Below are 25777 nucleotides of genomic sequence, written 5' to 3' on the forward strand. Positions count from 1 at the left end.
TTTCTGAACATATTTTTTTTCTCTGATGCATTAGAATAAACAGTATAGTCTTTTCATAAGCTCAGAACAAAATCAAACCTTTTGACTAGGTCAGGTCATAAAAGCAATTCCATAAAAAAAATTAAAACCCCATAATTTTGCATTAGGTTGTGCTTTACAGAGACTTCTGTTTCAGCATCTGAAGCTCATCTCACAGGTGAAGTAAAAGAAAGTCAACATCTTTCTCCTGTTGGAACCAACTGTGCCAGTACCATTGTCACAACTTCTCCATCTTTGATCACCAGCACCACTAATAGGAATTCCCACGTGTCTCAGTCTGCCTCTACCTTGAATAGCAGAGCCCCCAGCAGGACCTCACAAGATGTTCTTAACACTTCCTTTGCTTCATCTGGTGAAGGTCACACGTTACTTTACCACACAGTTCCTGCATACCGCAGTCTGACCTCTACCTCTGGTCTTGTTGGCTTAAGCATGGGTAGCCCAGCATATAAGAAGTACTTACAGTTGAAGGAAAGACAACATAGACTGAAAGTTGCTCAGCAAGGAGGCAAGGAAGATCCAGGTGGAGACAGATTGTCTACTCTACACTTGATGCCACCCACTTCCAGCATGCTTATAGATTATGCAACTGATGCTCGGTCTATGTCCTCGCTGATGTCTTACACACTAGGTAAGGTTGCTTATAATAGCTTTTTAAAAATCTTTTCGTATTTATGCATTATAAAATTGCTTTATAGATGTGTCATATTTTCTGCTAAATTGTTAGCTCTTCCTGAGCAACACGCACACGAGGTCTGCACCCGTTCTTTCCACAACAGAAAACAACAACCCGTCCATGGGGTTCTCGTATTTTACTGAAGTGCCTGCTCTCTAGTTTTCTCTTCTTTTCTTATTTTTTGTTTTGTTGAGCTGGTTCTGGTCAGGTCACAATAACACAAATCTCCCACAAATCTCAGCGCCAGGAATGTTTTCCCCCACCAAATCACTGCTAGCCAGGTGCGCTGTCACACTAGCAATTACACTAACACGCCACTGCACATAATCCTATAAAATCACCAATGCTGGTAGACGCTTTCAAACTCTTTGGCCTGGACATTAGTTGAAATGTTGATAGAATGTTCGAGTACTCATACACCGGACAAGGGAAGAAACTCTAGGGCTCCCCGGATCGGTTCAAGCTATCTGGCCCTCCCTCGGTTGACAGTCACCCCTGACAAATTAGCAGCAGAGACATCAACCAGCATTTCACAGATGTGCTGGGTGGATTTACTTGTCATAATTAAAATAAAAAGACAGTGTGCTTATTTCGTGTGCATGTTAAATTATAAGCTTTAAGTTATCTCACTAAGAACAAATATTTTAAATCTTTTAGACTGCAGATTGTTTTTGTGATGTTTTCTTTTGGTATTCTATAAACAGTAATGAGCAATCAAACATGCATATGTCTGTATGCTTGTATAGCCATTTCTTTGCATAGATTATATGGTGTGTGTAAGGAAAAGGCACAATGCGTGCACTTCTGTTCGTGGAAACATGCAGAGTTAAAGTTTAAAAAAAAATGAAAATGATGAAGTAAATGAGGTAAAGGAGGTGCTGGGTATCAGAGAAAAAAGAGATTGCCTTGGACTCATTTGGGCTGATGTAGATTTTTATGTTTGAATGCTTACTTCTGGCAGGAAGCTACATGACAGATCTCTGTGGTCATTTTGGCACAGACATGACCACGAATATGTCAGCAGAGTATGACCATGAGCAGGCTAGCATCATAAGCAGTGACATGTCTTCCATAGTGCCAGAAGATGCAAGCACTTGTCGTGTCTCTAGGTGAGCAATCACTCCTGAGAGTTATGATCAGTCATTGGATGGAGATGCAGAGGTTTTGGTTTGCAGACATCTTTTTTCCTTTGCATCTTCTTTTCTGTCACTTCCTCACTGATTTCATGCAGTCATAATAAAAGCTGTGTGAGGCCAAAAATGATACAAATGATAGAGGGTACAAGATTTTAACCTGGAGAACTTTGTCTATTTGATAGTGACTTTTTCAGCAATAGTTCTATTAATAAATTTAAAAATTAAATTTTACTCTGTATAAAGGGTATTTCTTCAGAGGTAAAGGAGGCTTTCAGCTTTAACTGCCATTGTCTTGCTTCACCCTAGGCTTTATTTCCTATTTGTTGTGCCAGATTAAATGTTGAAGAAACAGAAAATATGCCCTCTTCTCCATCCTCTCTTCTCAAACGAAGGCATGATGGTGATACTGCTCATCAACTTCAGACAAATCTCCAGCAGGATCAGGAACAACAAAAACAACATTTTAAACAGTTTGACTCTAAACTGCATGTATTGTCAACTCCTGAAAGAGAGCAATTGAGAGTGAGTTTTTGATGCTTGTAACTGTTATTTAAAATATTAATAAAGATTTATATTTGGATAATTTTTGCATGCACTTATTAGACATGTTTATTTTTCAAGTTTATTGGATATAGATTCTTTTGATTTTTTTTTCTTTATATTTTTTAATACATAAAACATGTCAAGATGCCTCTGAATATCTTTTTTTATAACAAATGTATTCTGATGCTGGTTTAATAATTAAGCAGTAACTCAGAAATTATTGCAACATTCAAGTTCTGTTTCCTTTTCATTCAAATTAGAGATTTTATCGTCTGCATAGGAAATCGAAAGAACTTTTTTTTTGTTAACAGGAGTTTTATGGACCTGAATTTGTGCACAGAGCCAGTGAACCTCTTGTGAGGCTTTCCCTTCCATTGCAAGGAGAGGTAATTTTCATCTAATATGTGTTTATGGGGATGGAGGCACAATTTTCTTCAATAATCTTTAATTTTTTCCCTTCATGTTTAATCCATCTAAAACAGAACTTGTGAATTTCTGTTTGACTTAATTTTTATATTTATTGTGTGTTCACCACTCTTAGAAGTTAATACATATCACAAGGAATGTGTGATGTGTGTTATAAGCTTCATTTTTATTTCATTATTTTCATTTGATTTACATAAATTTTTCAGAGCCAGAAACATCCAGCTTTGGCTCGTCGTGTAATAATTGTGCACCTGACAGGACAGAAGTTTGAGGTTTTTGTGGATCCCTGCTTGACAGGAAGACAGCTGTTTGATGCAGTTGTTACCCAGACAGCCTTAGATGATTTCTCATTTTTTGGGCTTACCTACCTCTGTGGTCAGTTGAATTTTTTGTATGGGGAAGAGGAGTATTAGTATTAGTATTTTGTTATCCATCACTTTCTTTGTTATAAATAAGTATTACTTGAAAGATTTTGTTAGCAGCATGATTCTTGGTTAAATGAGACTTGTGCATGTTGGTATGTGCATGCATGCAGATACATGGATTGCAGGTGCATGCATTGGTTCATTGGGTGTTTGTTTAATTGTGAAAAATATTTTATGGATCATGATTGCAGATGGAGAACACTTCTTTATTGATGCTGACTCCAAGCTGCACAAGATGGCACCTACAGGATGGCGAGAAGGAGCCAAAGGTCACATGCCTCCAGTGACCTTCACAGTCTTCCTTCGTGTCAAATTCTACCCAGAGTCTCTGGCACATTTTAGGTCTGTTGGAAAAAATCTCTAAGAAAGACACTTATTTCCTGAATTAAGTCATTTAAGCATTACCATTTGGTCTCGTTTCAAACTTAGTGAAAGCTCTGGCTAGTAGTGCTGTTCAACACAAGTAAATGCCACTTCTTCTCATTTGATGCTAGTAAGAGCAGAATAATATGCTGGTTCAACATGATGTCTGATAGTTAATAAATTTGAATTTGTGTTTGTGTGTTGTACTTACTTGCTAGATGAGTCATCCTAAATAATACAATATTTTCAGTGGTTTAAGGACATTCATTTGAGAAAGATGATATCAGACATGAGAGGAAAGAATGTCTGATGAACCTATTTTAATAATTGATTTTTAAATTGCATAGATTAAAAGACATTGATTTGACTGCTGAGTGAGTCATGGACTGACTGATAGACCGAGTCTTTCTTATTGCCAGTCAGTAGAATAATTGTTCTGTTTTGGGTTTTTCACCTTTCGTGTTTACTGTATACTGAAATCACCTGTTAATAATTAATTTACTTACAGGCACACCAGCAGTGAACATCTGTTATATCTTCAGCTGCGTCGAGATATTCTAGAAGAACGATGTATGGCTTCTGATCAGCAGCTACTGGCTTTGACTGGCCTGGCACTGCAGGCAGAGTTTGGGGATTACCATTGCAACACCATGGGCCATAATTACTTTGTCCCAGAGCAATACATACCTGCTCGCACAGCTTGTCGTCTTGGAATGGCCTATGTGCATGACCGTGCCTTGGTAGCTCACCAGGAAACCTTGGGTCTAACTCCATCCCAGTGTGAAGTCCAATTTATTGAGGTAAAATACCATGCTTAAGATGATTTTAGATATAATCAGAAGAAAAATGGGAGATAATTTATCAATAAATAAAAAAATGAAATATGCTGCTTTAGCTGTTTAATTTTGGCCTAAAAAGAAAAGAGTTGGTTCTAAAAACACTTTATATACAGCCTTACTTTAGTCATATAAAACATTATCTGCTGTGTGGGTGATTAGTCTTAATTTATCTGTTCTTTTTTAGACTGTTCAGTCCCTTCCAGAATATGGCGTTCACTTCTACAAGCTAATGAAGGTAAGGCAGGATCACTGTGATGAATTTGTTATTATAAATAGAATAGGTCACCATTTGTTTCTAGTTTTACATGTTATTTAGCATTGCATAAATATATTTCTTTTTCATGGTGTACGAGATGCTATATGGAGATCACCATTTAGCTACCTCAGTAACAGCTGTCCACTGGTGAGAGATCATGTTTCTTCTTTAATGTTACCAGATGACCTGACCATAGGAGTTTAAGGGCTACAACTGCAACTACAACTACAAACGAATTTTGCCTTGGGCATTAGGGGAAACAGCAGTCCCAAAGCTAGAGTGCTGTCCCCCTTAAGCCCAGTGTTGCCCTAAGATTATTATTACAAAAAACCTTCCACAAGGGTTCAACAGTCTGTTTATTTGGTTTTTGAGGCTACACATATGTGTACAGCAGCGTCTCACTTCAAAGACTTCAGTGTGCGAACTTGTCTTCTTGCATTTGCTAAACTAACAGACAAGAAGTGAAAAGAGAAAAGGTGAACAGATAGAGCATAATCAGACTTACACTGCCAGCGGTAGGAAGAGAGAGAGCAGAATTCTTACAATTTTTTTTGGTCTGCCACTGGTTTCATGGAAAATCAAGATGGCGGTCTTTTGTTCATACTGCCATCAGGCACAGTCTAAGGCCATCTAATACTCACTTCCTTTGAATGCTGTGCTGCTTTTGTTCTTAAACCCAAAGTAACTGTGACATTGCGTAGGTGGGACGGAATCTATGGGTATGGTGAAGAGGAATGAACTGCTGAAGGTGGGCTGGGCTTGTTTTTGCAGTCAAAAAGTAAGTGAAGTTTTTTGTCTCTATCTCTCGTTCCACTAGGACCTCTAGTGCGTTATACTCCTTTGAACCTTAATGGCTACCTCAGGAATTTTCACTGGCGACAGCCATTGTTGCACCATCAGTTTGTTTTTCATCTCCCCCATTTGTGTCTCCTCTTGGTGTGACTGTTTCTCCAAGAAAGTTGTTTGAGGGGCGTCATGTTTTCTCTGATTTGGCGATTAATACAGTTGTAAGTGCTAAAGAAAACCTTTCGGTTTGCCTTGGCAGGCTGCTTTTTTGCCCTTGACCGTGCCTACCTGCCCTGTCATGAGCACCCCCTGTGGGGACCCTGTGTTGTTGCTCATATTTTTTGGAGTACTCAACAGATAATGACAGTTTCCTTACGCCTTCCTGCTGTGGGTCCCTTTCTCAGTTCCAGCAGAGAACTGGAGAGGTGGGTGTACTCACTAGTCAGGCAGGAAGAGTTGGAGTGAGTTGATTTTGTTTTGGTTTTTTTGACTACCTGCCCACTTGGCAGCTGGAACTGAGGTAGAGGGTGATCTCCATGTAATCATGTTATCTGGTAATTACTCAAAGAAAAAAAAATGTTACCATCAAAAATGGCCCAAAATGGCCTTTTGAGAAGTGTTTTGTTCAGTCCATTACTTCAGCACTGCAGAAATTTGGATGCTTTGATACAGTAGTATTAAAAGCTTAATTTATTTTCAGGTAAATGGGACTTTTGTTATTGGAAAGAATGGATAAATTCTTTTCCAATTAAAAAAAAATCTCTATTTTTGTATTCAAGAAAAGAATTGTCACATCCTTTATTCATACAAAAAGACAGTTGGGAAGTAGGTACTCAAGTGGTTAGAGCACTGGAGATTTAACTTAAAAGTGCTCCAGTTTAATACCCATGTTCACAGTTGTTATAAAAGCTGACTCCATAGAAGTTGGGGAAGGTAAGATAGCAGTGTAATGTAGGAGATGGGCACTGCCCTTTCAAAATGTTAGTTCAAAGAAAAGTGAGGTCTCTAATATCTCGCTCCTGAGTGACCAAGAGGTTAGGGGGCTGCCTTTACATTTTACTTACCTAAGGAGATAGTTGGGTATGGATGATTATGTTAGTGCTGTGTGTAAAGATTATTAAAATTTTTATGATTTCTGTCACAGTCACACTCTCTCAGCACGTCACATTCATGTACCACTATGTCCGCACGCGTTCTTTCATAACACAAAGCCTAAAGACTTGTCTATGGGTTTCTTGTTTGTTCTATTGACGGGGTTTGGGCCTACTGGCTATTATCCACAGATCAAACCTTAACTATCCTAGAATCCCAAGAATTATCTTCCTTGAAAAAACAACTGCTACTTGCAACAGGGTGGTCCAGTGGTAATCCGTGTTGCCGGTGAAGGGCTGGGCCTCCGTAATTCCCATTTGCAGATGATATTCCAGTACTCCTATTAATCCACAGTTATGAGGGTTCCTGAGGGCCGCTATGGGAACAATGTCATCATGTCATTACTCCATGGCACTGCCACTTGGGAAGACGACTCCAAGCTTGGCTCAGCAAGGAATTACATTAATTCCCATCACACAGCTAGTCTTCTCTGTGTCTCACTCCTTAGACTTCTTATTTGGAAATCTAAAACGCATTTCACTAAAAATAGCCGGGACTCATGCAAACACTTCGTTCACTCTGTTACATAACTCCCATTCCTCTCCATTCATTCAACCAAGGGTGACAACTCATGCTCACCCTAACAGTCAGAAGCTATGTCCATGACAATTTCTTTTGATCACAGTATGGTGTAATGTGCCTTTTCAATATCAGGTAAAGAATGAACCAAGCAGTCTTGCATGGCTGGGTATCACCCAAAGCACTATGATTCTTGCTGAACCAGACATCTTTAATCGTACGGTCACAGAGGTGCTGCCCTGGGCATCTGTACTCAAAATTTCCTTCAACAAACGTCGCTTTTCAATCCAACCCAAGGTATACCCTACCCTGACCTCTCGTGGCAAATCGCCTAAGGTGAACTTCTACACCAACAGCTATCGCAAGTATGCATAATTTCTGCTTGGCTATAGTACTTTTAATTCCCATTTCATGGCATTTGGTATTGTATACTTGTTGAAATACAAAGTATTTGAAATAAGCTTTGTTTATGTATTGGTAGAATCCCTTTTGCTTCTTAGTGCACTAAGCACATAACATTTTATTGATTACAGAGGAGAAATAACTATTCTACATTGGATCTATGGCTTTGTTAGCCCATATTTTTATTTTGTGACATATTCATTTATTTTGATTTTAAAGGGTAGATTAGTCTATTTAGGTTTACAAGATGGCAGTCTAATCCTCTCCTAGGTATATCAACAAATGAGCAGTCAAATCAGCAAGACATAATACTGTCATATCCTTTAGCAAGCACAACAATCTCTGCCACCTTGTATTATTGTTAGTGCCATAAAACATCTGTTAGAATACAACAGAAAACTGGTAGTTCCATTTTAATGCCAGTATTTTAATACAACCTGTGTTTGAGAGAGATAGAGAAAGAGGGAGAGAGAAGATAGCGTGTTTCTGTTTCCTTGCTCAAGTTACTTTGCTTTACAAATGTAGAATTGTTAACAAATTTTCATTTTCTCACTAAGAAGAAATTTTGTTCTTGATGTAAAAGTGGATTCTGCTTTTTTCATGATTTTCATAGAGGCCGCTACCTGCTGCAATTTTCTACAGCTCAGCATCGATTTCACATACATACAAGAACAAGAAATTTAGTGCTGGATTCACTTCTAGGTGCGTTTGATTGATTAATTTTCTTGTGTATATGGTTTAGAAATTTTTAAAACATTTCTGAATCATAGGTATCAACAATTGTGCTAATAATAGGCTATTTTTTCTACTTGCTATAGCTAGGTTGAAGTATAGAGATGCGATGTACATAACTTTATTTTTCTGTTTCAGAGGAGAGGCAAGACAATTCTGAACAGCCATCATTGCCCCAAAATAATGAAAAAAACCAAGGAGAACTAGATGATGAGGAAGAAAATGCAGATAAAGAAGCAAAAGCAGGCAGCAAACTGAGTGACAAGGTAAGTAAAAAGATTTTTGCACTTGTTTAGCTGACTTGAAAGCCTTTTTAAAATTTTGATTAGAAATGTATTAAGCACTTTATCCTACTTGATCCAGTCAACATAGGATGATTGTTATGATAATTAAGGATGCTACCACTTGAACCCTGTAACTCTCAAGATAGCACTCAAGGTCTGCCAGTCAGTCACCTGATGCCTCCCTTCTAGTGTGAACAGTATTCTTCAGTCAGAATTTTATAGTGGCCAGTCAGGATGTAGATGTAAAAGGCATCAGTAAAAGAAAAGCAGCCTATAACTAAGATTTCGTGGATCAGGTCATGCACTTTTATTGTGGACCACCTCTGATCAACTACTTTCACCTAGTATACTTTGTATGAGAGATGCCAGTGTTCCCTATCACACCAGAAGGAGGCCACTTGAAGGTATCAGGTGACCGGCAGACCATTGGCACCACCCTGAGTTACAGGATAAGAGTTATTCTATGTTGACTGGTTTGAGTAGGAGAAAGGCACTTAATGTACATTTCTAACCTTCCTACAACTAATTATACTCAAAGAAACATTTCCTTTTTGCATTTGCATAAGAACATACCTTCTGGTCACATCCTCTAAATTTTGACAAAAAAGTAGCCAAATAAAAGGAAAAGAATAGTTCCTCTGTAATGTAGCAACATGACCTGTTTGCAGGCAATAGCAGCATTACCAATCAGTCCTCCAGAACCCAAAGAAAAACCTGGTGCACCACCCGTAAAGTATCGCAGGTAAACTGATGTGCCATATCTTTTGACATATCTACATCTTAACATGTTTCTGGTACTCCATCATATCTGACGCAAAGCATGACAGTAAGTTTTGTAGCATGCTTGACATAATCTGTGTTGAATGCAGCAAATATGTAAGCTGTTTGAAGTCCCAAGGAAATAAATCTGCATAAGTTGGAGCAACATGGGATGTCACCTGACTTATGTTTGCCTCAGCTGTGGACTTACTATCACAGTCTATCAATAAATTGTACTTGACATATCTATAAAAGAAAAATTATTCAAAATAACTGTAATCAAGGTCATCATATTTCTAATTTGAAAATGTTGCATGTGAACTGCACAGTCATTTTTCTTTTACAATGCATGTCTCTGCATGTCTTGGCTTATTGTAATATCATAGAGCAGAATGCACTAAAACTGATGCAAAGATGGCATGAGTACATTCGCTTGAAATACTGACAAAAGTGCGTGAGATTGTAAATCGTAATGTAGGCAGCATGCAGATGCATGGGCTTCTCATGTGCAGACCACCACCATATCCTAATCTGAAATTTGTGCGGGATGGTCAAAAGCTGACACACCCATCCTCTGTTGTTGAGGACTGGCTTGCCACGACAGTGGATTCCAATATGCAGGATGTTGAAATTCCAGAATTAAATAAGCTTGGCTTTGAATCTGGCACATTTGAAGACGGTAATAACTGGTGTATTCTGTATCATTTTCCTTTTTGTCTGAAAATGGAATCATGCTTGAAGACATAAACTGCATGTGAGATTAGAGATTTTGAGTGTGGGTGTGGTGGGAGAGATTGAAGTATATGCTTGAACTTCAACATGGCATGAAATACTTATAAGCTTAGAAAGCTTGAAGTTGTACATCACTATTTGCATGCATGTATATTTGCATCCAAATTTCAGATTATGTACTTTATTCTGATCTTCCTAAGCTGATGATTTTCTTTAACTCGATAGGTGCGATCAGTCAAGTGGCAAAACCAGATGCATTCCAACCGCATATTAACTATTCATCAGGTAAGGTTAGCGTATAATTATCACTTATTTATCTTGTGGCCATTCATGTTTTAAAATGTGGATTGCGACAGACATTGTCAATTTTATCAGATCTGCAGTAGTGACTGAAAGTAATTGTAAACATAGATTAACTGATCTAAATAAATATTAAGCAGAAAGTGGTTACTCAAAGACATATGGTTAAAAGCTGAAAGCTGATATTCTTTCCTTGCCGTTACATGACAACAGATTTCATATTTTTTACAAAGAAGCTTTTTTTAATAATATAAAATATTGCAACTGCAGCTAATAATATGACATTGTACGAAGACATTAAGATGTTAAGCTGTACTAAAGTACTAAAAGGTAAGCTGTTATGTTTGTTATTAAAAAAACTGCTATTATTTGTTTCAATAAAATTTATTATGTGTGTTATGTATTATTTATTTTTTTTGCATGTGTTTCAACTGAACAGTTCCTGCACATGTTACCAGACAGTTGGACTCCCACCTTCCCTCAAGAGAGTTACCTCTAGGCAGGTATGTCTTTGAGGTGACACTAGAGAAGGAAGGTGATAAAGGCATTGGCATCACCATTGTAGGAGGAGAAGCTACCAGCAAATTAGATTTTGGGATTTTCATCAAATCTGTTTTGAAGGATGGCCCTGCAGCAAGAGATGGACAGATTTGTGCAGGTGACCGTTTGATAGCTATTAATGGGGTCAGCCTCGAAGGTGTGCAGCATCAAGAGGCTGTACGGCTGATACGAGATTCAGAGCATACTGTCACACTGCTCATCTCACAGATAAGACCTCCAAAGACTGTCAGGCGAAAAGGTGACACATCACGTGTGCATGATCAGGTTAAAAGTACTGACATAGTTAACATGGAGGATCCAAAGTGTTACTCAGATGATGATGATGTTTATTGTGAGAATCCTCTGTGCAATGATTCTCCAAGCATTTCTCACTCATCAGACATTGCTTCTATTTCCACCTCACCATATCCTGGTGGTTCTTTTACTTGTTCTCATCCTTATAAGCAAGCTTTTCAGCTTGTTCATCAAGTATCTGTCCTATCAGAGAACATTGACAGTGTTGCCGAAGAGCATTTCACCTTGGATTTTTCTGCTGTGAATCAGTCTGAAGGAACAAGAAAGAACTTTTCTGACAAAGAGACTTACAATGATGATTTAGAGAGCACTGATGTGATGCTTTTGTCTGATGAACTACTGGCAGCTGCTGAGCTAGACAAGCACAGCATCTGTAGTGATGTACATAGTGATTATAGTGCTGATGATAGCGGTGACTGGGATACGGACCACATGTTGGGTGCTGATGCTGCATCTAATGGTGATTTTCAGGAGTTGGAAATTCTTGGAGGTGGGTTTTCTATAAATTTAAAACAAAATGCTTTTATGGTATTTTTATTATGGTATTATTCTTGCCTCTTGTCTTGCCAAATTAAATTTGCTATGTTGACCCATTTGGAATATGGCTATTGTGTACATGATATATTTTGTATTATGTGACAATGACAGTATAACATGAAGTGATTCACATGAGACAGTTATTTTTCAACTATCAAACAACTTATAATGCTTAAACCAAGGACAAATAATTTTAGTTTGTTTGAATTCTTCATGGAAATCTATTAATAAAAATGAAACTTATTTTAGGTAATATCTTATTGATCACTAAATAATGATTATGGCACCAATAGGATCTAACTGTTGCAGACATTGCCAACATGACTCCTGGCAATTCTGATACAGACTCAGATTTTGATTCTGCACTAGAAGTCACTGTTAAAGGTAGAGCGCTGAAATCTTTAGTCAACAGAGGAAGCATCATAGGGTAATGATAAATAACTCAAAAATATATGTGCATGCATGTGTGTTTATGTGTAAATATTTCATGTTCCTATTATGTCTCTTCCAATATAAAAAGTTATTTAGAAAGATTACTTTTTCATTACTCCTATCACAGTCCAAAGAATGCTAGTCCTTTTCACCTCACTCCAACACCCGTCATTTTCCACTTTTGATACTTTACTACATGTTTTCCTCTACAGAATCACAATTTTCTCAGTTTTTGTTACTTGGTCCCGCTGTGTGTTTTCTATACTTGTCATCTTTTCATCATCAGTACTGTTGTTTATTCTTCTGTCCCTCATATGCTAAGCGGTCCGGTGGCGCAACGGTTAACGCTGTTAGCGCCTGTCACCAATACAGTGAAGGTTGGCTGCCCTGAGTTCATTTCTCGTCTCGGGCACGCTGTTCTTTCTCTGCACGTGGCATCTGTTTACAGGGCTGGCTGCTTGCCGTAATATAGCCTTAGTTGCTGACACGGCGTGAAACACCAATTTCTCCCCCCCCCTCATATGCTGTCCATGTTGTCCATGTCTCATTCCGGTTGTAAGCGCTAAGAGCATGCTCATTCACAAATTGAGCATGAATATGCACTATATAAATCTTCATTTATTATTATTAATGGCTGTGCTATCAGTTTTGTAATTTATCAGCTATTCATAATACAGTTGGACCTCACTCTGTTGAACTCAAAGGGACCCCCTAAAAAATTTGCCTTATGGAATTTTTGAAAATGGCATGATAGGCATGGGTTAATCAAGGACAATATTTTTTTCAGCTTAATTATTATAACCGTTTATTATATCGCCGTTTTATACCTTTACATGTAGGCTTTTGTATCTACAGTATGCACTATCGAACAGTGCAGTGAAACATCTTACCTTTAGAGAAAAAAGTGTTTTAACTTTGCTTGGTGTTGAAACACATTTCGTCAAGATCTGGAATAGATTCCAAAAATCTGTGCAGTATGTCAATAGCTTGCCTCACTTCTTTTTGACTGGGGACAGGCTGAGTATCAACGTTCTTCCTCATCCCTGCTCCTTTTTCCTTTTGTTCCTCGTTTGTCACCTCAGCAATAATGTCAGCGCCCATTAGTTCTCCATAAACATTCACCACATGTTCAACTGTGAGAAAGTCTTGAATGGACACTTGTTAGCGCCAGTAGCTGTCAGAACCATGGACCATTCTTCAGGACTTGCAAGTGCGTTGTCTGTTTCCATTGGCATTCCCTTCAGGTGCTCCTCTGAATCATCAATGGTTTAATGTTTAACCTGCTTTTTGAAGCTATTGTAGAAGCAAGTTTCTGTGGAACTTCATCCCAAGCTCTCCTGGCCATTCACATTGTTTTTAGCAGCTCAGTTCCTAGCGGGTGTTTTTCCTCCATGTCCTGTATCCATTTTCTCAAAACGAGCTTGCGGTATTGCAACTTCAAATTCTGATACAGCCCTGGTCAAAAGGTTGAAGCTTAGGTGTTGTTTGGTGGAATAAACTCGATTGTCACAGCTTTCGTGACACAAATATGGTTATGTGCTGTGCAACTGTTGATGAAAAAAATGATTCTTCTTTCTTCTGGACCATCACTGCATCCACTTTCTTCAGCTGCTTTGGGAAAAACTGTGATGTCATCCACATTTTCTTCTTGACCACGTAATGCATGAGTAGAGATTTCACATTTTTGAAGCATCTGGGTTTCAGTGATTTCCCAATCAACAATGCAGGCAATTTTTCTAACCCACTCATGTTTGTGTCACGTGTTCCTTACTTTTCTTCCCATCGTGGCAAAGTTCACCTTTAAAAGTCATTGTTTTGTCAGGAGTGCATTTGAAGAATAAAGTAGTTTTGTCTGCTCTGAAGACGTCATCAGGACTGTAATCTTGAACAATTTCTGCCCATTCTGTACCTAATGACTGCAATCTTCTTCTGAATTTTGCGCACTTTCACCACATTGCCTGTTGAATACCATTCTGTGTCTTTTTGTGAATGGCCCAATTCTTTGGCATATTCTTCTGCTATTGCTTGCAAAAGCTTCCCATCAATAGGAACGTTTCTATCGCTTGCACAAACCCCTTCAAAACAAACATCGTTCAGTGACAGGATACTCACATTCCCTCATTTCCCTTTTCTGATGGACACATGGCTTCTCACTGCAGAGTTTCGAATTCTCTTTCTCTTTCAGAAAAGTAGAGAGCGTACTTGTGGGAATAGCAAATTTCTTTACGTTTCCACTTTCTTCCTGTTACTCTTTATGGTGGCTCTGATGACTGTAACTTTTTCCACCGGTGACGTTTTGAGCTTATGCTTATCACTTGCCATTTTTGTTGCACATAGTTTATGGGAGACTGGAAAACTACACCAACATGAATACTATTCAAGGCCCCTCTTGATAAGAGACTGACAAAGGTGAAGGGAAAATGGATTAAAAATGTCTTTTTTGAGACAGTTTGGAAATGCCAGATGCCACCCAGTGGGTTATGACAGAGCCCCAATTAGTTCCCCTTCTTCCAGCCACTCATCCCCTTCCCCCCCTTTTTTTTGGTCCAGATCAAAATAGCCTTCCTACCTGCATAGAGTAGCTTAATCCCTTGTTAAATGCATTAAAATAAGAATTTGCATCTGTTTTCTTGGTTTTGTGGTACACGTGTTCTGAAATGTAGCCTCAGAATAACAACCCAAAAGCCTTAGAAAATGTAACTAGCGGAGGTTGGGAGCTGAAAAGTCTTTGATTGAGAAGATCTAAAATACATTGATCTTATGGGAAATCTGCGGGGGACTGGCAAGTAATTTGACATAGGGAGGTTTTCGACATAGGGATGGTCAACTTAGTAAGGTCCAACTGCATATCGTCAGTTAATGTCTCATCATTTCTAAAGTGATTCAGCATAATCAGTATTGTTTTTAATCTATAAAGTTTAATAAATAGATATTGATTGATGCAGATTCTGGTAAAGCAGATCTTAATTTCCATGATCATATTGATATTCGGTTTCTTCTAAAGGCAGAGCAAAAGTACATCATTGCATGATCTGGTACTCTATGAGATGATGTTGGAGAAAGATGGCGGTTCTCTTGGATTCACACATAAGGTACACATAAAAGCAAAAAGTTAGACTGTGGGACTGAGAAATTTGTGTAAAACAATCTGTCACAAGAAGTAAAATGCAGTGGTCATCGAATAGAACAAGAGTTTATTTCTCCAAAATTTTCAAAAGATGAAAGACAAAAGTGTGTCAATTTTCTACTGAAGACTTACTAGAGATTATTATGGGCTGTTATTTGACAGTTGCTTGTATTAGTTAGATATCAAAAGAACTATGAATAAAATGTGCATTAGACCTAGATCTGCTGTTGCAGGATGGGCCCAACACTCTGTCAGATAAAGTTGGTAGCAGTGTCTTAGTTGAATCTGTAGTTCCAGGGGGAGCTGCAGATCGTGGTGGGATTCTTCAGCCAGGTGAGTTCCTCCAGTGCATTTGATTGATTTGGAGCTACAGCACTTTTCAGAGATGCACTTAAATTATTCTTAGCAGAGCAATGATGGTCTTTCTTTTGAAATTGCATACTCAAGATCTTTTTTTTAAGCAACCAGTGAAGCATAATAACAGTAACAAATCATAGCATTACTTGTGTTCTAGCATCAACAAAACTTAAGGAAAGGTTGTTGGTTCTAATGTGACTTTTGTAATGCACAATCTCTCTCTCACTCACACACACACACATTCCCATCCACCCACCTACCCACATGTGCACTAGTTCATAAATATACAATTTTGCTTACCCACTTACCTACACATGCATGTCTGTACATTCACCTAATGTGCATAATGCAAAGGCAAGAATTATTTGTTTAGAAAAGCCTTATGACTCTACACAGGTGACCAACTGCTGGAAGTGAATGGAAAAGAGATAAAAGGATATAATTCAGCAGAGGTAGCCCAGGTGTTGAGAGCTGCTCCTGCAGCATGTGTGCTAAAAGTTGCACGCACAAAATCCAGTGAAGCTGCTTTTTTAAGTGCCTCACAAACAGACCTTAATTTACAAGGGAGACCTAATTCTGCTGATGTCCCACTTGTAGGACCAGAAAGCATGACAGGAGACAGGATGGTTGCAGCTATCAAAGACACACATTTGGCTCCACAGACAGTTGGGGATCTAGTCTTTCCGATTGTTTCTGCACTGCCTCCTCTAACTGTGAGTTTGGAGGTCTCAGATGAGGCACAGTCAAATAACACGCAGAGTGATGTGGACTCTGATGTACTGGACAGCTCACGATCTGAACTGGTAAAGATATGTGAGGCTTCCAAACAGTATCTGAAAGACAGAGATTATGATAATGATGATCTAGATACTGCATTTGCAGCAGCTGCTGTATGTGACAGTCAGGATGATGATGAAGAAATCAGTGACAAGGGTGGCAGTAATCCTGGTGATGTTGAAGAGATAACGTCTTCATCAGCCCTTGAGAGCAGTCAGCAATCTTTGCTGTTGCAAACAAGAGATAATAGTGTGGAAATAAAGAACAAGCGTATTGAAGACAGTTCTGAACTAGAGGTTTGTGTCTAGTAACCACCAGTTTATTATCAAAGTGTTTCTTAATGACTTTTGCAAAAAGGTTAAAAAATTTACGCATTCTTATGTGTTTATCTGTGTATACAGATGCATGCTGAATAGCTGAGCAGGCATACACATCTTCATATAAGCTTAATAGAAATGTAGACATGTATATGTCAATATGCATGAAGTATAATTCATTTTCAGCGCAAGAAAAAAGGCAAGAAATGTCTCTGCACATAAATATGAAAATAAAAAACAAAAAGATGGAGACATTTCTGAACCGCAAAATGCATTTCACAGAGGTAGTAGGAGAAGAGAGGTGTATGTGTTTGTGCACAATAACTCTGTCTAGATGGATTACGTTTGATCAACACTTGATGATGATGATGATGTAGTTTTATAGCGCGCCAGTATCCGCATCACAAAGATGCGCTCAATGCGCGGTGATCCCAGCAGCCACCAAACTGCAGGTCAAATGAAAACTTCAAAAAAGTTTAAACAAGTGAGTCTTCAGATTTTTCTTGAAAGATCCAATACTATCAGACTCCTTGGTCGAGAGGGGAAGCGAGTTCCACAAAAGCGGGGCTACATTGGAGAAGGATCTGAAACCCGCAGTCTTCTTATTAGCATTCCCTGACTGAACACTCGGTCGTTCAAGTCTGAAGTGTGCTGCTGAACGAAGGTTCCGCTGGGGTTGGTAACAGCGAATGAGTTCTTGCAGATAGGCAGGCGCAAGGTCGTGAAGACAGCCATAGGTTAAGGTTAACAATTTATGCTCAATTCGCTTCTCCACAGGAAGCCAATGTAGGTCACGAAGTACAGGAGTAATGTGGTCAGATGTTTTCTTTCCTGCAACTATCCTCGCAGCCGTATTCTGCACTCGCTGTAGCCTCGACAACTCGCTCTTTGAAATCCCCCAGAGGCAGCTGTTGGCATAGTCTAATGTAGAACCGATGAGGGACACAGCAACTGCATTTGCAGTCTTCTTATTAAGACTGGGTCGGAGTCGTCCAAGAGTGCGGATATGGAAATAACATGCCTTGACTACAGAACTGACATGATCAGACATAGTTAGAAGATTGTCAACATAGAGTCCAAGGTTCCGTACGGAGCTGGAGAGAGGAATTCTAGCTTGACCCACTTGGATGGAGTCTAGAGAGACTTTACTAAGGCTAAGCTTGGAACCACATAGCATCGCCTCTGTCTTCTCATCATTAAGCTTGAGTTTATTCCTCAGCATCCATGACTTGACCTCTAAGCAACAATCTTCTACAGCACAAACTGCCTCACGCACCGACTCACTGTCAGTACTAAATGAAAAATAGAGTTCAGTGTCATCTGCAAACATCTTACGGTTCACATTATGCTTCTCAATGAGAGGACCAAGCTGAGATGTGTAAATAGAAAATAGAACCGGGCCCAAAACAGAGCCCTGCGGGACACCGCACAGCAGTGGAACTGTCACTGAAGAAGCTTGATTGACCATCACCCTTTGTGTGCGATCACTGAGGTAGGAATGGAACCACTGCAAGGCGGAACCACCAATGCCCACCTCCATCTGGAGACGAGTCAGTAGAGTGGAGTGATCAATGACATCGAAGGCCGCACTCAGATCAAGGAGGACCACAAGAGTCACTTTCCCTGCATCCGCACTGCACAGAAGATCGTTCATAAGACGCAGAAGGGCTGTCTCACAGCTGTGCTTGGGTCTATACGCCGACTGGAATTTATCCAATAAGCTGTAGCGGTCCAGGTGGAATGTCAACTGCTGAGCAACGACACGCTCCACAAGTTTCGAAACAAAAGGCAAATTCGAAACAGGTCTATAGTTTTTACACAAGCTAGGGTCCAAGTTGTGCTTCTTTAAGATAGGCTTGATCACAGCTGTTTTAAATTGTCTGGGTACAGAGGCAGAGAAAAGGCTAGCATTGACTATGCGAACTAGTACAGGAAGTAGAATGTCAAGGTGCTGGAGAAGAACACTAGTGGGGATAGGATCATCCACAGACGTGGTTGGGCGACAACGCCGAACTAATTTCAATAGTTCATCCTCTGTCACTGGTTGAAAGTTAGAGAGGGGCATGCCACAAAACAAGTCACTGGTTTGCTCCACAGTAGCAACCGAGTCACTGAAGCTGTCCATGATGGTCCTTATTTTGTCTTCAAAGTAAGCACTTAGTGTACTGGCAGCGATCTGATCATCCATCTCTGGAAGAACAGGCTGAGTCACATCTTTACCCAGGAGACCATTCACAACTGTGAACATCTTGCGAGAATCAGAAACTGCAGAGCTTAGAATATTCATAACATACCGCGACCTAGCTTTGACAATGATGGCTGAACACTGGCTCCTTGTATGGCGATAAATCTGACGATCCACCTCCAGTCTACTCTTGCGCCATCTGCGCTCCGCCTGACGCCTGACCTTCTTGGCTCGGCGTACCTCTGGAGTATCAGGTATCAGGACGCTCAGTAATGCACCTCTTTTTCACAGGCGCAAACTTGTCAAGAAGAGCAGTCAGGGTGCTGTTGTACAGAGCCACAAGCTCATCCACATTGTCAGGAGGGGAGACCAGGAGAGCAGAACGCTGAAGTTCAGTACGAAAAGAATCAGAATCCATGCCCCGCACATTTCTAGTGTACACAGTCTTTCTCGGTAAGCCAGGCCTTGACATGCTGGTAGTAAACAACACAAGAAAATGATCCGAAAGTTGCAAGTCTTCCACAACAATAGACCTAACAGTGTGATGGCCGGGTCTCGCAATAACCCAGTCCAAGGTGTGACCCTTACAGTGGGTAGGGGAGTTGACATGTTGAACAAGATCAAGGGAATCAAACAGCTGACAAAGTCTCTTCGTATCAGGGTCAGATGGCACATCAAAATGAAGATTCACATCTCCAAGAATTAACAAGTATTTGTTGGCAGCAGCTAGGTTGGAGACCAGGGGAATAAACTCTTCACAGAACGCTGAATTAGTCACTTTGTTATTTCTAGAGTAAGGAGGGCGATATAGAAGCAAGACATGAAACGTCAATGAACCACGAGTGAGGGCAAAACTGAGTGACTCAAAAGTCTTGAACGTTTCTGACACCAACGGCCTCAGAAGCACGGATTTCTTGTATACAGCAGCAATCCCACCACCACATCTATCTCCAGACCTGGGATTGTGAATGAACGAATATCCCACAGGAGTGATTTGCCTAATAACAAATTCATCTCCAGCCTCCCTAAGCCACGTCTCAGTGAGCAACAGCAAATCCAGTGACTTGTCAATAATCATATCGTGAATGTCCACAGCCTTCCTGACGACCGACTGGGCGTTGATAAGGCCACATAACAAATGAGTCTGAACTATCTGACTCTCAGACGAACTTGTAATATCGAGCGTTTCTGATGTAAGGGGGTCAACACTAGACCCATCTTCATTCACAATAGACGTACAGTGAGGGGACAGGTCTGTAAACTGGAAAGGGAATGCCGGAGTAGGGGAGGAGGGCGGAGGAACAGCAGGAACACTGGTGTCACAAGAAATTAATGAGATGTCAATAGGCACAGGATGGAGACAGGGGAGCAGTTTACTGACATCACAGCGGTTGAAGTCACCGAGCAAAAACACAGGCTGATCAACTGATCTTGTTGTCGCTCGATTATATGTGTCTGCAATGTGCTCAGCTGCAAGGTTGAAGTCTGGGCCGGGCACATAGACGAGGACCACAGTGATTTGGCCGAATTCACGAGGTAAATAATGCGGCCTGAAGGACACTGTCAGTATCTCATAATGGGGGGTACTAATCTGCTCTCGTACTGTGTAGTTCGTGGCCCATTTCTCATTTGCAAGCATACACAAGCCTCCCCCTACATGCTTGTTTGTCGCTTGTGCATTCCTGTCAAATCGAATCGTTGTGTATCCTTCAAGTCCGAATGTCTCCTCCTCTGTTAGCCATGTTTCAGTGAAACAGAAGAGGTCACAGCGTCGGTAGTCTCCATCGAATTTAATGAGCGCAGAGAGCTCATCCTGTTTGTTGTGGAGAGAGCGCACATTCGACAGGGTGATGGCTGGCAGTGGATGTCGGCACCTTCTTCTCTTCAGTCTTTGTCTGACTCCTCCTCTAGATCCTCTCAGTTTCTTTTTTCTTTGCCCGCCCTGTGTCGGAATGTCACTGAAATTCACATCAGGGGCCTGTGTGGCCTTCTGCCGCAGCGATAGCAGAAAGTCCCGACTGTAGATCAGCATGACTACATGACTACATGACTACAGCGCCACTCTAACACATCGAAGTGTGAAAGTCTGCCGTACAGGCACACACGCATAGACTACACTGCTCATAGCACGAATAAATCATGGCAGATCTATCACCGATTCAACTAGGAATTGGGATTATAATAGATCTACTTCGTAGGGACGATACTCAGTCACTGAAGGGAGTGTTGTCAGCCAGATAGTCCCGATTGGCCGCATATGTAGTCCGTTTCAGTCCGTTTCTGACTATCTATAGATCTAACCAACGGTCACAAAATGGACGCGCTGTTTGGTAAAAGAAATTTCTCCCGTACAGGGACACTCACACGCAGCAATACGGTGCTCCTCACAGTCAGACGTATTGAAGTAACACTTATAACCATTCGTGCACAAGCTGGAGGAAGAGAAATTCCCGTAGAATTCAAACACGTCAAAAAACGTAGAGAATGATTGTGAGCCGGGGTCAAGCCACAGAGTAGCGCCCCCTTCATATGCATTACATAGTATAGTTTGAGCAGTTAACTCCATCACTGCACCATCTTAACTAAGTTACAGGAGTTCTCAGTGGAGCTACAGAAGCCACCTGGAGGTGGCCTTGGCTTCACAGTGGCAGGAAGTGCTGCCACGGGTGGGTGCTACGTCAAAGCAGTGGTGCTAGATCCAGCACTTTCTGATGGCCGTTTACGCCCAGGTGATATGCTCATCCAGGTGAGAACATTCTTCAGGGTTTGTTATTCACCTTTCTGTGGATTTTCACCTTTGAAAAACAATTTGCCACCCAAGAAAAAAAAATGAAGGGGTATGTCATGAGCAGGGTCTGTAAGCATTTTGAAGTTCTACTGCTTAAGCAAGGGTGTTCCACAACCATTGTCAGTTGCCTCAACTGAGATCAAAGGCTGAAGAACAGAAGGTTCAGGAAGTTGACAGGTGGAAGGTGGTGGCGGCAGTTAGGGTGGGAATTGGGAGGATATGGGGCCCTCCCTCCAAATAACAAAAATCAGGGCTATATTTGAGAAAGCCACCATGTTTCTTAGCAGGTCATACAGTTAAAAAAAAGGGTAAAACAGGAACTAAAAAATCAATAATGAAGGCACATTTCAGATTGTACTAATCAAAGGTAATATAATGTAGTTTAATGTTTTGGTGAAAGTAATCATAACTACTGTGTGGTGTGAAAGAACAGCAGTCTCTACAATCCTACAATGTTAACAAAAATCACAATGAAAAAAGTAATGAGAAGTAATCGTTTGCCCATCAGAGCTAAATGAAATTGAAAACGTTCCTGTATGAATTCAGGAATTGGCTTGGTGAGTCCAAGAAAAGTGGAATGAGACTAAACCAAAAAAATAATAGGGATGTAATCTGCTGGTGGGGATTGGAAGTAAAGAAAGATGTCATTTCATTAGTAAGGAAACAACCCCTGGGAATCCGATAAATCTACTTCTTCAATCTCTTTGAGGTTATCAGAATCTGATATAAGCTCATACCTATTGATTAAACGCATTTTACAATTGAGCTTTGTTGTCTGACTATTTTTTTAAAACATAAATTTGTGTTCTGTTTGTGACTCAGTGTTTTGAATTTGTGGTGCACAAACCTTGACAATTGGATTTCTTCCTTTTTTTAGGCTGGACCATGACAAGCCCTAATTCTTTGGACTTTTTAAAATGCATCTAGTGTCATGAATTTAACGAATCCAGCTCCTTTCACCTGGAGCATCTGGTTTTAGACTTTGTTTCTTGCAGACGCAAATTTTTGTTTACGTTACCTGGTATAAATACTAGAATAGTTTCATTCATTAAGCTGTCATTAACAACACAAAAAACAACACACCTGTTTGACTAGGCCATGAAGTGTAATTGTAGTTTTATTAGACTGGATTGTTCGTATTGCATACACTCAAGTCTGTGCCACTTTTTACTCTAGGTAAATGGCCAGGATATGACAGGCCTGAGCCATTTCGAGGCAGTGATGTTCCTGAGACAGCTACCGCAAGAGGTGTCAATAAGAGCTCAGCGGTATGCAAACAGAGCTCTTGATAATTTAAGACAAACCCCCCTACAAAAGGCCAAGCATAATGGACCGCCCAGTGCCTTACAAATAATTTCAGGTGCCAAAGAGACTGAGGAACATCATAGGCAGGTGTGAATAACCTCTTTTGTTACTGTGTAGGGGATTGTATTTAGTTTTGCCTCCTTTGTTTTTAAAAGAATTGAAAGATGCCTGTCTTTTCTCTGAAACCTAGGCATAATATGTCTCCATAACTTATTAAAATTGTCTTTGTACATGTTTCTCACTTTCATTGACAACAGATTTTTTTTTAGCAGGAACTCACAACCGCATTAAAACTGGATGAGAAGTTATCAGAGAGTGCGGATGCACATACTCAAAGCAAAGAGGCTGCAGAGCAGTATCGCTCTGTGAAAGAACTAATCCGATGTTTGGACATGCCTAAAACAGTTGTCCAGCCAAATGATTATGGTGATCAGCACAAAAGGAAAGACAAGATGTCAGGTCCAGTGGAACTGGGTAAATCAGACAATAATAAAGAGTCAGTCAGTCAATCAGGTGAATCACCAAGGGATAAGGAACAAGATGCAGCTGAAGAATCTAAAGAGAACATTTTGATTGAGGTAGGAAAGGGGTGTGTGTGTCAAAGAGAAAGTAAAACAAGAGTGATAGAGTCAAATTCAGATATATGTATGTATGTGAGAGAGACACTTATCATCTTTTCTTTCAACAACTGTGTATAACTGATATTGTTACCTTTTCCTTATTCTTTGAATAGCATATTCTAGTGAAATGTTAACCCAGTAAACTCTGCATATGACTATAGTATGGCCTTTAATCACTGCAGATGAAGCTTTGGTAGTCAAAATAATGCAGCATTTCGCCTGTGTCCAGTCAGATAAAGGAAACTTCATTTCAGCTTTTGCTGAAGGCACCTTACTGTTTTTTTAAATCTAACCTTCTTAATAACAGGCAGTACAAGAGCTTTTAATCAAGAGTGTAATCATGTGTGATGTACCCTAGTCGATGAATGTAAAAGTAATCGGTACTCATGCTTGATTATTGTCATGGGCTTATATTCATGGACATTGGCAACTTCCCCTGTAGTAAAAGTGTCTGAAATTGGTAGGGAATGAACTGGTTTAAAGACCAATCTGAATTGTTTGCACTTTTTTCAGATGTCAGTAGATACAGGCGATGTAAAAGTAATCTGTAAATTTCAGCCCCCAAAACCCATCCATTAATTATCAGCTACAATTTGTATCTGCAATTAATGAGTGCCAGTAATAGTGTACTACATCACAATAGTGCACCATTCACAAGGTTGCTAGCAGTCAACACCAAACAGAGAATGAGCAACATTTCGGATTATTTGGTTTATGAAAAACTGACACTTTAGCACAAGAAATGCAGACTTTCAACATCCGAATAATCCAAACTGTCATCCATTCTCTCTCTCTCTGTTTGGTTTTGACTGCTAGCAATGGTGCACTAGCATGATGTAATACACTGCTAGCAGCGCTTGTTGACTGCAGGTGCGAATTGCATACTTTGCTAGCAGATAATTAACAGATATGTTTTGGAGGCTGAAATTTGCGGGTAAGGTTAATATCACCTATATCTACCCATATCTGCAAAAAACGCAAACCATTCAGGTTGGTCTTTAAGTTACTCTAAGAGGTAAACTAAGTTCTTATTAAAGAGGCACTAATTAGGCAAAGTTACCAATCAAGTGGCAGCATACTAATTTCCGAAAGAAAGTGACATTGCCCTTGCATCATTCAGCCAAACTGATAAGCAGGAAGCCTACAATTCGTATGCGAAACATTAAAAAAAAAATATGTGAAAAGTAGGCAGGATGTTGCAGAAAGTCACATTTATTCATTCTGTGTAAATGATGTTCCTCCAGCAAGAATTGGACAACAAAAATTCTGTGTTCACTTCTTTTGAACTAAATCATGATCACAACAATAAATGGGAGAAAATTATTGAAAGGGGACCTGATAAATTACTGATTGGTAAAACCATTTTGGTAAGCCTGACCTGAGGCCATGAATAAGAGGTTTTAGCTGCCATCTGCAGGTAGTTGATTTAACCAACTCTGACAGGGTAGCAGGCTGAGTAAACGCGCTTCATGAATATGACCCTGATCATGAGCATAACCACAGCAGGCCCTCTCTAGCTTAAGTGTAGTAATGAATAATGCTGTTCTGCATCTTGTTTGATTTCTGGTTTACAAACAGAATAAAGCACAGATGATAAAGGTGATGCTACACAAACCACATGGTGCTGATAGCTTGGGTTTTAGCCTGAAGCAGCGATGGCATAATGGACAGCTTGGCTTCTTTGTCAACACCATTACTTCAGGTGGTGTGGCCTATGTCAGTAAACAACTTAGAGTTGGGGACAGACTTTTACAGGTATGGAATTTGAAAAAATTGTATAAGACTGTACTGGAAAAAAATGTTTAGCTTAAAGTGGGGAGTAGTGGCATATCAATGCATGTATATGAGTTGCAACCACTGCTTAAACTTTCAAAGAAAAAAATCTGTGTAACTTATTATTTTGTAAAAGAGCTTCCTTTTTCAGGTGAATGGAATGTCTTTAGTTGGGTTCAGTCAAAGCAAGGTGATTGAGATGATAAGAAAAGCATCAGGCAGCATTGTTCTAACGATATGGAGGTAACTGAAAAAAATTCTTCATTTCTGTTTACTAACCTAGAGCCATGAATAATTGATACTCTTTTCTTTCAAATCATTTGTTTCATATTTTT

The 25777-nt window shown here is 39.9% G+C and overlaps 1 protein-coding gene across 6 annotated transcripts in view; it reads left to right on the forward strand.

Annotated features, from left to right (window-relative positions):
- LOC112559253 (tyrosine-protein phosphatase non-receptor type 13-like) overlaps positions 1-25777 on the forward strand; it is a 40982-nt gene that overhangs the window by 6393 nt on the left and 8812 nt on the right. Inside the window, exons 8-31 of one of the 6 annotated variants that reach the window (XM_025230351.1) lie at positions 161-670; positions 1677-1824; positions 2184-2373; positions 2706-2780; positions 3027-3195; positions 3437-3587; positions 4117-4408; positions 4632-4682; positions 7296-7525; positions 8176-8264; positions 8433-8560; positions 9247-9320; positions 9850-10016; positions 10295-10354; positions 10809-11714; positions 12071-12188; positions 15198-15285; positions 15554-15653; positions 16074-16750; positions 21544-21702; positions 22921-23136; positions 23319-23627; positions 25248-25424; positions 25594-25685. In XM_025230351.1, the coding sequence (XP_025086136.1) occupies positions 161-670; positions 1677-1824; positions 2184-2373; positions 2706-2780; positions 3027-3195; positions 3437-3587; positions 4117-4408; positions 4632-4682; positions 7296-7525; positions 8176-8264; positions 8433-8560; positions 9247-9320; positions 9850-10016; positions 10295-10354; positions 10809-11714; positions 12071-12188; positions 15198-15285; positions 15554-15653; positions 16074-16750; positions 21544-21702; positions 22921-23136; positions 23319-23627; positions 25248-25424; positions 25594-25685 (5176 nt within the window). The remainder of the gene's footprint in view (positions 1-160; positions 671-1676; positions 1825-2183; positions 2374-2705; positions 2781-3026; positions 3196-3436; positions 3588-4116; positions 4409-4631; positions 4683-7295; positions 7526-8175; positions 8265-8432; positions 8561-9246; positions 9321-9849; positions 10017-10294; positions 10355-10808; positions 11715-12070; positions 12189-15197; positions 15286-15553; positions 15654-16073; positions 16751-21543; positions 21703-22920; positions 23137-23318; positions 23628-25247; positions 25425-25593; positions 25686-25777) is intronic. The other 5 variants (XM_025230360.1, XM_025230368.1, XM_025230377.1 and 2 more) reach the window with 5 other exon arrangements.

This window comes from Pomacea canaliculata, linkage group LG1, assembly GCF_003073045.1.
Source record: "Pomacea canaliculata isolate SZHN2017 linkage group LG1, ASM307304v1, whole genome shotgun sequence".
Taxonomy (NCBI): Eukaryota; Metazoa; Mollusca; class Gastropoda; order Architaenioglossa; family Ampullariidae; genus Pomacea; species Pomacea canaliculata.